The following is a 12,645-nucleotide window of genomic DNA, read 5'->3' as shown; positions in this document are numbered from 1 at the left end:
ACGCCCCTCCCCCAAGTCCCTCCTCCCTATCTTTTATCTTAGCCTGCTGGACCAACTTCCCTCATTCCTGAAGAAGGGCTAATGCCCGAAACGTCGATTCTCCTGTTCCCTAGATGCTGCCTGACCTGCTGCGCTTTTCCAGCAACACATTTCCATCTCTGATCTCCAGCATCTGCAGACCTCACTTTCTCCTACTATTTATGATAATGGTATGTATAGAATATGAAGAGATTTGTCATGTTTCTCTATGTATCCTGACACCCATTTCAAAATCCCACCAAACACATTCTACTCTTCCATCTCACGCAGATATCAGACTGTTCATCCAACATCCAAGTTGAGATGAGCAGAGATTTGCTAATGTTTTGAAGATTGAAGTTAAAAATCAGATTACTAGCTACCTGACAAGCAAGCAGCACTCCAAAGGCTTGTACTTTGAAGTAAACCTGTTGGACTCTAACCTGTGATTTTTAACTTTGTGCACCCCAGTCCAACACAAGCAACTCCACATCCTGAAGATTGGAGGCATTGTCTTCCGATGCCATCACAAACTCCATTTCCTGTCTACTGAGTCCCTGCAACTTTCTGAGGTTGAAGCAGCGTGCTTGTAAGAGGAGTGACACATTAATCTCCCATTTCATATCCATGCTATTACTAAGATATCGATCTGCATTTCCATAATATACCCCAACTTCAGCCTTGCACCACCTCATCTACTTAAACTCTAAATCATGTTTCTGTTATTTCAAGACTTTGCTATTCCAATGCACCCAGCCTCAATAAACTTTAGATCATTCAAATCTCTGCTGACAAATCCTATTCACCCATTATCCTGCTGACTTACATTCACTTCTGGTTATAACCATACTTAGATTTTCAAAATCTAATCCCTCCATGACTTCATCTTCTTTATCTCTGTAATTTTATGGTATCTGTCCTTTTCTAATTCTAGTCTCTTAATCACTGTCAGTTTTAATTGTTCCAGCATTGGCAGCTATGCCTTCTGCAACTAAGGCTCAGTGTTCAGGAATTCTATCCTGCATTTCGTATATCCCTCTTTTCTATTTTAAAACATGAGAAACCATGTCTGTTTAATCTAATATGGATTTGTATTGATTTTTGCTTTATGACAATCCTTTGAATAATCTTGACACATGAATTTTAAAGGCATTATATCAATATAAGCTAAGATTGTTCATGGGTTCTTCTGGCAAATGCAAATATTTAAATCATGCAAAAGCCCAATCCGGTAATCACCTTCATTTCTTGACATCGGCTGTTTCCAGTCTCTCCCTGATGTGGCATATTCATACATTTATTACCTTCTGAGTGCCTAGGTAAATGTAAACTGAGCCCATGATACATGCATGCAGTAACACCCCCACTACACCACTAGAACACTCATGATCCCTCATAGAATTACTTTCAACCCTGAACTGTGTTAAAAACACTGCCTTGCTGTTTAAAATACTAATAAGAAATACTGTTGAACAAATTACTTGCGATTTAAATAACCGAGGTGCAGAAAGGTTTAATCCCCCTACTCATGATGACATGAATCAACCCTCCCCCCCCAAAATGCTGAAGCTTTAAAGCATTTTAATGTTTAGCAAAACTAGGCTGTTCTTTATAGTTTGAAGTTTCCATGGAGGTCTATGAGTTCTGAACACAGTGTTGGTTGATAGGATGGCAATGCAGGAACTGAGCATGACTTTCAACAAGTCAAAAGTCAGATTAAGCTAATTATGAAGACAGTGGTTTTGCCGAAAGTGTGACAACCCGAAGAGAAACAGCTGGAAGATGTACCAATAATAGAGTAAAGGTTTCCTGCAACATTGGCCCCAGAAATCTCTGACAGACTACATTCGCATGAAAATATTTGTGTTTTAAATCATTACCTTTTGGGTAATGTCACATGAATATGTTTATCATGCACTAATATTACTAACAAGGCAACAATAAGTGCTTAGAGAAAATTAATTGAGATACCTTCATTAATGGTGACCATTGGCTTTTCAGTAGTTTGTGGTAAGGCCGGCAGTGTAGATAATTGTGTCAGCACCTGACTCTGTATGTCTGATAGAGAGCGAAATTCCTTTAAATTGAAGGCCAAGTTGGGGTCACTCGAAATTTCTTTTAACTGTGCTGGGTTTGCTCTCTTGGCTCCTACAGTGAAGGTCTGTACAGCAGCTCGCTTCAGGGCATCTGCCGATGGTTTGATATCATCTCTGGACTTAGCACCAGTGAACAACATCAAAATCTGAGGAACACCCTGCTCTTTCCTACTTCCTGCAGATTTTGTGAAGTGGTTTTTAAGGACATAGTCCAGTGCTGCCCCAGTGTTAACCACTCGACCACCTTTCGCACTTAGCCCTTTCACATGAGACAAGAGATCAGCTTTCGATGAGTAGCTGTTTAGGTAGGATTCCGTTTTCACATCATCACTGTACTGCACCACAGCTACTTGCACTGTGTCACTTCCAATGTCCAAGGTGCCTATTAATCTTGTGATGAATTCACGGATATTAATAAAATTAATATTTCCAACATACATTGATCCATCGATAAGGAAGACAATGTCTCTCCTGTTCACTTCTTGTGGCACAACTGGAAAGAATAAAAGATTGTAATTATTTAGCTCACATGAAATTGCTAGATATTCAAGAACAACAGTATGCATCATTGGAAGAGTGCACTGTGAGAATTTAATCAATTCTGCTTCACACAGTGCTGTCTATTATGGATGCACCCTACATTTCTAAAATTAGTTTAAGAAGGATTCTGAAAGAAGTTATTCTGGATTTTAAAAAGTTATGCATTTTTCTTTCTCAACAAATGCTGTCAAACCCGTTGAACTTGTTCTGTATTTTCTTTTCATTTTTCAGATACTCAGCATCTACAGTAGTTTGCTTTTATAAACTTTTTTAAAGTTGCTGCCCTGGAAGTTTATTTGCAGCCTTTATTTCGTTTTCCCCAATCATCTGTTCAGACTTGGTATTACACACCTCTGAAGCAGGTAGGACTTGAACCTGAGCTCCCAGTCATTATCGCTGCACCAGAAGGGGACCTCTCCCATACTCAGGATATCATCATGGCTATTTGACTCTCATGCGCTTTTCTATTTTGCTGCTTCACAATACCAGGGGGAGCACTTTCTTCCCATTCTCTTATTCCCTGATCTCCTGCCACTACACACATCAGTAAAGCACAACTATAAGCACAAAGTGCATTATAATTCCTGTAATAAGCTAAGAGCATCCTTGCAGGCTACCAAGTTCCTCTTCTGACTCTAAAGTTCACTTCCAGAACTTTGATACAGATATTTGCCTGGAGTATTGGAAAGGACCATAAACAATTACTATAATAGTGGTCATGAATGCTGAGCTGCAATATACTGCCTTTTAGTGCTGGATTTCCATCGTGTGAGAGAGACTCTATGGAGATGTGATAAAATGCCGCCAGGACCCTTAAACCAGGAGCGACCAGTTTTCACCAATGCAGGTTATGGCTGTAGACTGGTTTGAGTTGTAAATCTGCGCTCCCTTCATTCCTAACCTTGTCAGCTCCATTTGGAGATTGGCATGTCCTGGTCCACCACAATTTTCATGGAGTCAGGCTCATGTTTAAAGGATTAATAAGGTCTTGATGCCAAGAACTATGGCATGGATGAGGTTACAATTTGAATAGTAATTTCAAAAAGTCTTACCTATGCCTCTGAGCTATGCTTCCCCACTAATTTCCCATGGACCCTCAATCATTCATTTATAGCATTCTGCTTTCGTTAAAAAGAAACTCATTTCACATCAAGCCAATAACAGTGTCAATCATCAAGTCCCTTTTAAATAACAATATCACAAACTGCAAGGTTTTGAGATCCATTAGCCTTGGAGACAATAGGGACTGCAGATGCTGGAGAAATCAGAGTTGATAAAGCATGGCATGAGAAAAGGCACAACAGAGCGAAATATTACCATATATACTCATGTAAGGGTCAATCTCATGTATAAGTAAACCCCTTATTTTTAGCCAAAAATATCTGGTATATTTCATTTACCTCGTGTGTAAGTCAATCCTAGTTTTTCAGGGGTATCTTCCTTACCATGAATTGTGTATTGTACAAATACCTCCAGCAGATGGCCTGACCACCTGCTGATATGCTTATTAACTTTTGTACATGCGTGTAGACCTACATGTACTTTACGGTGCTGGTAACTGGAATACAGTACGACAGTACTGTTTTACCATAGCAAGCAGAATGGGGAGTTATTTTGTAGATAAATATTCAATAACGGCCATAATTCTTTTTCCTTTTGTTGTGTATTATTTTATATACAGTTCTGGCTTTGTTTGTCCAGTTTTTGACTCATGCCAAGCATGAATTTCATCCCCTCGAAAACATTACCTCGTATATAAGTCGGCCCTCTCATTTCAGCTTAAAAAAACAGTCTTCAAAATTCAACCTATACACAAGTATATACAGTATGTAATTGGCAGAGTAAATCTAAGATCCAGAGATGTCAATCAAACAATATTTTCCCTGGGGCTGTGCTGGTGCAGCCCTCCAATGGATGTGCAGATTGTCAGCCAAGCCTCTTTAATGCATCCTGGACATCCCATTTCAGGAGCATGGTTTTAATTGGTTAGGCTGTAAAGATACATGAGAATGGGATAAAAGCCATTTAAACATTTCACGGACTACATTTTTGTGCGTTTCAAATGTTCATATCTGTTGTTGAGTGAATTATATTTGTTTGCAAACACAGCCAAAGACAGGAGAATTGCAGTCTACTATCAGCTGTAATCCTTTAACATGACAGCAACTTCTATTTACCAATGTGACCTGAATGGTCAGTTCACAGAATTGTTCTGGTGCAAAGTGAGGCCATTTAGCCCATTGTGTCTGTATCCAGTTGCTCCAGAATTGGAATCAAAATACTGTACGTAGGGAACATGTTCCAATAATTTGTTGCATCAACAATAAACTGAGATTAGAACATTTTTTATTCAGATTTGCAGTGTGAATGATTGACAAGATACATAGCAGCAACTCACCCAGGACCTTCGAAATGCATAACATCTAGAGAGCTAAGGACAGTGGATGCATCACCTCCTCCAAGACTCCCTCTCAGCCAAACACCCTGTTACTATTCCTGCATTGTTATTTGGTCAAAATCCTGGAACTCCTTCTACAACATCATCATGGGTAAACTTACTCCATACGGGCTGCAGCAGTTCAGGGAGGTGGCTCAGCACCACCTTCTCGAGAGCTTAGGGATCAGCAATAAATGCTGACTAAGCCAGCAATACCTACTTTACATGAAATGATAAGTTGAAAAACAAAAATTCCTTACAACAGCAAATGGGCAATTCAACTCTCATATACTGCTAAGTATGTTTGTGTTATTCAAAAGCTTGTTCAACTCAACAATAAATGATTGTGCAAATGTGCATCATATCATTCTCTTCTAGGCTGCATAATGTCGTTGATGCTTAGGGTTAGGATTAGAATTCGGGATGCTAAGGTGCTGGAAAGTTAAGAGTGAATTGTCAGCTGACCAACAAATAATGGAGGAGCAGAAGAACTGTTGATATATTTTCAACACAACATGTGACATTTTTGCAGAAGGGAGAGCTATCTAAAGGAAAGAAAACATAGAGACAAGGACAATCACTGGACTGCACTGCTTCCTTGTGCAGTATGGCGACAAAACAAACTTGACCTCCCAGGAAGCAGTGTGTGAAAAGGTCACGTCTCACCAAACAAATGTCAATGATGAATTGTGTCAAGACTTGGTCCCTAATATACTCTCTAGGGAGCAACAGGAGGCATTATCAGGACTTGTAAAGTGACTTATTCTTTTCCTTTCTCAGCAAGCTTCCTCCAAACAACAGCAGGAATTTTGGCACTGATTAGTATATATTTCATTATAGTCTTACCCTGATAAGATGCTTGTGCATACAATCTTTGAAGGGTTAGCCCAGTTGACATCATAATGGGAGTGGGTTTGCAGAGCTAATATATAACACTGCACAAGAAATTGCTTGCAAACTGCAATTAAATGCTAAATCAACCTGTTTTTACAACAATTTTAGATTATGTAGTAATCAATTAACTCAAAAACTTCACAGAAAAATCAGATTTTCAAACAAGTTGGCAGTATTGGCATAACACCCAATCCCTCTCTCTCTCTTAACAAATTAACAGTTGGCATCCAGCTTTTTTGTAAAAAACAAGATCATGGAATTCTCCATTCATAGAGTGAGAAAAAAAGTGCTCGTGTGAGGTCCTATTAGTTCCTGTGCAATTTCATTGGCAAATAACAATGTATGAGTATATGATACGAGACATGGTCTGTGATGACAAGATATTAAAGAGACCAAGGTATTGTATGTTAGGCAGTTGAGTTTATGGAGAATATTGATACCCACCTCACATTGAGACATTGGCCATGCAGGTCTCCATTCCCCACCTGCTCCATATGAACAGCACGCCATGGTATATAGGATGAAGAAGCATAACAACATCTATATAGGTATTTGGCATGAGTTGAAATGACCTCATGTTGGTGGGGGCATTCCTAATATCCACTAGTCTAGTGACTGATGTGGTTAGTAAAAAAGATAATTTGTTTAAAATTTCAGATCAAAACCCTAATTGAAAAATGCTATCTCATGACTTTCTGCTGACTGTGGATGAAATGTAGCAAAGACTTTCAATGAGAGGAATCGATCCCTCAGATAATGTATTAACCTTTAGACGGCATGTGTTTTCTATTGTTTGTAATTTCTGGTGATCATTCAATTTTGAAATGAAATCAAAATTTGACCTTAGTTGTTAACCTTAAGAGAAAGGCTGCAGTTGCTATTGGTGAGAGGGGAGTAAAAAGATAAATAAGTGATTTGGCAAGCAGTTGTATTGTGTTGAAATATGGCATACAATCCAAAAATTCTGAAAAACACACTTTTAGTGCCCTCATTCTCATCAGAATAGATTAAATTATTCCATGTTGGACGTATACTTCAGTGCTCTACACAGTATCCTATGCACTGCTTTGTTAAAGCAATGACATTGGCAGTGGTAATGCAGCATGTATTTAGAATTTAGACCATAAAATAATTTGGTGGAAACATGCATAGTTTGGAACCCCAATTTTGGTGACATCAGCCCTGCAATATAAAACATGCTCTTTTACTTGTTCTTATATAATTTTGACAAAACCATATGTAATTGCTAAACAATTATACCTTGAGTAGGAGGGATTGGTTCCTCTTCAGTAGGAGGGATTGGTTCCTCCTCAGTAGGAGCATAAAATAATTTGGTGGAAACGTGCATAGTTTGGAACCCCAATTTTGGTGACATCAGCCCTGCAATATAAAACATGCTCTTTTACTTCTTCTTATATAATTTTGACAAAACCATATGTAATTGCTAAACAATTATACCTTGAGTAGGAGGGATTGGTTCCTCTTCAGTAGGAGGGATTGGTTCCTCCTCAGTAGGAGGGATTGGTTCCTCCTCAATAGGAGGGATTGGTTCCTCCTCAATAGGAGGGATTGGTTCCTTCTCAGCAGGAGGGATTGGTTCCTCAATCACAGACACAACTCCAACTTTAGAGAATAACCCTTGTTGAATGGTTTCCAACTCTTTGAAGTCTCCCAGTCTGAAAGCAGAGTCAGGATGAGACACTATCTGTTGCAGTTCTGTTGTATCGGCATACTTGGCACCAATAGCAATGGACATGATACCAGCCTGTTTCATTGCATCTGCTGCCTGTCCAACATCATCTTTGGATTTCCCAGCAGTGATGAGCACCAGGATTTGTGAAGCTCCAGCAAGGCCTCTGCTCCCTGCAGATGGACTGAAGACATTCCTCGTGACATAGTCTAGTGCAGCACCGGTGTTGAGGGGTCTCCCTCTTTTCAGTCTCAGCTTTTTAATTATATCTAAAACTGCATTTTTAGTTGAATGAGTGTTGAGGGCAAATTCAAGTCTTGGGCCGGAACTGTATTGTACCACAGCCACTTGATCTCTGTCAGGTCCGATATCGAGCTCCTGGATTATGTTACTGAGAAACTCACGGACTTGAACAAATGATCTTCCCATCCCAGGAGAGCCATCGATTAGGAAGACGATATCTCTCTTTCTGACTGCAGGAACTGAATAAATTTAAAGTAGGTTTAGTATATATAAGGAAAATATAGAGATGTACATTGAGGAAATACTAGGTGAATAATAATCTGCACCTTACCCTTATTAGAATCTTAGGCTGTTATTTTGAGATCATAACATTATATCATACAAATATTAATTGCTTATGAGTGACTAAAGTATTGACCTATTTATGTGGTTCCTTGCATTGATAGTAATCTGTAAATAATAATCAGTGGATTCCTGCCCATTTTAAAACATTAAAGAACATAAGAAATGGGAACAGGAGTAGGCCATCTGACCCATCGTGTCTGCTCTACCATTCAATAAGATCATAACTGAACTTTTTGTGGACTCAGACCCACTTACCATCCACTCACCTTAACCCTTATTTCCTTTACTGTTCAAAAATCCATCTATCTTTGCCTTAAAAACATTCAACCAGGTAGCCTCAACTGCTTCACTGGGCAGGGAATTCCACAGATACACAATTCTTTGGTTGAAGAAGTTCTTCCTCAACTCAGTCCTAAACCTGCTCCCCCTTATTTTGAGGCTATGCCGCTTAGTTCTAATTTTATCAGCCAGAGGAAACCCTGCTTCGATCTTATGTATTTCCCTCATGATTGTATATATTTTTGTAAGATCCCCCCTCATTCTTCTAAATTCCAATGTGTAAGATCCCAGTCTACTCAATCGCTCCCCATAAGACAAACCCCTCAACTCCAGAATCAACCGAGTGAAGCTCCTCTGTGTCCTATGCCAGTACTTCCTTTCTCACATAAGACCAAAACTGTACACAGTATTCCAGATATGGCCTTACCAGTGCCCTATAAAGCTGCAGCATAACCTTCCTATTTTTAAACTCTGTCCCTCTCACAATGAAGGGGACAAAACTCCATTTGTCTTCTTAATTACCTGTTACACCTGCAAATCAACTTTTTATGATTCGTGCACAAGGACACCCAGGTCCTTCTGCACAGCAGCATGCTGCAATTTTTCACCATTTAGTAATAGGCTGTTTTGCTGTTATTCCTATCAAAATGGATGACCTCACATTTACCAACATTGTACTTCATCTGCCAGCCCATTGCCTACTCACTTAACCTATCTATCTCCCTCTGCAGACATTCAGTGTCCTCTGCACACTTTGTTCTACAAGAGAAAGTGACTTCCCATGTATAGGTTCACAAGCTTTCTGCTATTATTTCCAAAGCAATTTCTGAGATTAGCACTTTTTAAGTGGATTTGGAAGAGTCAAATATTAATTGAATGATATATGCAAATGTGGATGCCTTGGCCTTAAATTTCCAATAAGTTTGTCCTGACATCTCAATACAGATACACATTCCTTTATCCAAAATCCTTGGGGCCAGTTATTGTTCGGATTTCAGAATTTTTCAGATTTCAGAATAAATGACATTTTCACAGTGAAATTTTAAAAAAATTACTTAACAGCAGGCACACGTGTAAGTAGTACAAGTGCTGAGACACAATTGACACCTGCTAGTGCTGGGCCATGCCGCCACATCACATCTGAGTGACATGGGTTGAGTGCGTGTGGAGTTGGGTCACCTGCTCTCCCACCAAACAACCTTGTTATACAGAATAAAAACTTCACAAAATAACTTTGGATTTTGGAACCTTACGGATTTCAGAATTTTGGATAAAGTATTATGTACCTGTATAAGATAGGCAGTAGAACACTCCATTCTTGGAGATACTAAAGGATAGCCAGTGTGGATTGGTAAAATGCACTTTATACAATTCAATGCATTTCTTTGAGGATGTAATGGTTTTGTACCCATGACATATAAACTATAGAACTGTTGTGCTTGATATTTTTGAACATAATGCAACTGGACCTTTGTACATACAAACAAGCCATAATAAAGACCAGTGAACCCATTACACCTTTTACTAATAATCTGTGTGCCTGAGAATTAGTTCACTGCAACTGTCCTTGAAGTTGTTCACCAAGAGGGACTCATCATGAATCCTCTGGTGAAGAGAATTGATGGAGAGTTACTGAAAAGCGTGCCACAAACTAGCAGCATTGGATTAAACTTTCAAATATCTGTTATCATGGTCAGTGACTCACTGTTCATGGTGGTGAGCCAGTATTCCATTTCTTTCATATTGAGATCATCCTTAATTCTGAGCATCCTAGAGTCAGACAACAAGTCATTGAACCTAGACCCAATATCCTGACCCTCTAGTCTTCTGTGCTACTTTTGACAGACATTGGAATAAGAATGTAAAACAGTTATACATTTACAAAATCCATAATATTTCAGATGTATATGAAAAAAGGATAATTCAGGTACCTTCTGTAGTAGGAATGGGTTCCTCCTCAGGTTTTATTGTTTGTTCTTCAATTATTATTGTTGGAACTGCCAATGTGGTCAGTGGTATTATCATCTGATTCAGTAAGTCTGGCAGAGAGTGGAAATCATTTACACTGAAGATCAAACTTGGGTCAATTGCCATCTCTTCTAACTGGGCTGGATCTGTGTGCCTGACTCCAACAGCAAAGGTCATTACTGCAGCTCGTTTCAATGCATCTGATGGTGCTTCCACATCATCATCCGATCTTCCACTAGTAACAAGTATCAAAAACTGAGGGATGTTTTCTTTTATTCGACTTCCTGCAGAACTAGTGAAATAGTATTTACTGGCAAAATCCAATGCTGAACCAGTGTTGACCGTTGCCCCCCCTCTCAATGTGAAGCTTCTGATATGAGACAGAAGGTCAGCTTCCGAAGGGTATGTGTTTAGATAGAATTCAGCTTCGGTGTCGTCACTGTACTGTGCCAGACCTACTCGCACCCTGTCACTTCCAATGTCCAAGTTTCGAATTATTCTTGTGATGAAGTCCTTGACGTAAGGTAAATTGGTGTTTCCAACATTGTCTGATCCATCGATAAGGAAGACAACATCTCTCTCACTCATTTCCCTTCGTACAACTGGAACTAAAAATAGACACCAGGTCAGACAAAATATTTCAATGTGAAATAAAACCTGGTAAATCTGTCCTAACAAAGTTTCCTGAATTCTACAACTAATAGAACTTTAATAACTGATGTCCCCTGTAGGCTTCTCCAGCATACCGGGGAGAGCTGTGTCGAACTAAATCCATTAATCACAAAGAGAATGTGTTTTAAGTTACAGACCTGAGGAAAACTTACACTACATTTTGAAAAGGAAACTATGACTAATGCTATAGTCACAGGTTTCTGGTATATTTCCAAACAGGCCTGGTAAAATCCAGAGAATGGAGCTATGAGATGTAACTAAGCTCAATATGAGAAACATTTTCACAGATGTCCAAACTATAAAGTGTTCTGAGATTTTTTAAACTGCTTAAACACTGATTGTGAGTGTCCTCACAACAGCACATGCTCCTGCTGACTGTCTAATATTCACATTAAATATGCATTTGTTGGAATGGTACTTGCTAAGCCAACAGCCTTTAAACCTTCAAACCTGTCATGTCTTGGATATAACCATCCTTTTTCCTAATTTCAGGATAGGTTAAATCTGAAAAAGCAAAGTTTAGTAATTGACTCAAGTCACAGGGAAATATGAGGTGGAATGTTTTTATCCAGTGAATGATTTTGGTTTGGAATTTTCTCCTCATTCGCATGATGGAGGTGGAGGCAATTGCATACTTCAAAATGAACTTAAAAGAGCTACGGAGTAAAATAAGAGAATGAAACTGACTGGATTGTTGCATGGAGAGTCGATATATCCTTGATGGGCTGAATGGCCTTCACCTGTAGTGGAAATGACTCCATGGTGGGAAAAAGATTAATATTTTGCAAAAGCAGATGTTGAGACAAAGAGAGAGGTGAACGGCTAAGTCACATCTCTTTGTTCTAATATGAAAGAGTTATATTCATGCCTATCATCATTAACAAAATTATGCCATGTTAGGGAGTATACGATGCATTCCTGTACTAATGTACTGACACGGCAGTGGGGTATGCACTCATTATGTAATCAATGAAGTGATTTGAAAGTACAAAGTGCAGATTGCATCACCTTAGTCTTTGTGACATCCCTCTAACAATTAGAAAAATGTTCTTTAGTTTCTCTTCCGTAGCTTTGAGTTTGTTTTAATTCACTCATGGTGTGTGGGCATCTCTGACTGGGCCATCATTTATTTGCCCTTGAGAAGCTGGTGGTGAGATACCTACTTGAACCACTGCACTCCATGTGTTGTAGGTAGACCCACATGTTGTGAAAAAGGGAGTTTCAAGATTTTGGACCAGCAACACTGAAGGATTGGCGATATATTTCCAGGTAAAAACAATGACTGCAGATGCTGGAAACCAGATTCTGGATCAGTGGTGCTGGAAGAGCACAGCAATTCAGGCAGCATCCGACGGGCAGCAAAATCGACGTTTTGGGCAAAAGCCCTTCATCAGGAATAAAGGCAGAGAGCCTGAAGCGTGGAGAGATAAGCTAGAGGAGGGTGGGGGTAGGGAGAAAGTAGC

At 39.3% G+C, this 12,645-nt stretch overlaps 1 protein-coding gene across 3 annotated transcripts in view; it reads right to left on the bottom strand.

Moving 5' to 3' along the window:
- The window catches only part of LOC122551336 (collagen alpha-3(VI) chain-like), a 155,488-nt gene that overhangs the window by 88,944 nt on the left and 53,899 nt on the right, over nt 1-12,645 (bottom strand). For all 3 annotated transcript variants that reach the window (XM_043693063.1, XM_043693066.1, XM_043693065.1), the window contains exons 7-9: nt 10,474-11,118; nt 7,444-8,157; nt 1,990-2,607 (exon numbers count right to left, since the gene is read on the bottom strand). In XM_043693063.1, coding sequence (XP_043548998.1) covers nt 1,990-2,607; nt 7,444-8,157; nt 10,474-11,118 — 1,977 coding nt within the window. The remainder of the gene's footprint in view (nt 1-1,989; nt 2,608-7,443; nt 8,158-10,473; nt 11,119-12,645) is intronic.

Source organism: Chiloscyllium plagiosum, chromosome 7 (genome assembly GCF_004010195.1).
Source record: "Chiloscyllium plagiosum isolate BGI_BamShark_2017 chromosome 7, ASM401019v2, whole genome shotgun sequence".
Lineage (NCBI taxonomy): Eukaryota > Metazoa > Chordata > Chondrichthyes > Orectolobiformes > Hemiscylliidae > Chiloscyllium > Chiloscyllium plagiosum.
The sequence above is the reverse complement of the archived record's forward strand: the minus strand, read 5'-3'. Positions and strand labels throughout refer to the sequence as shown.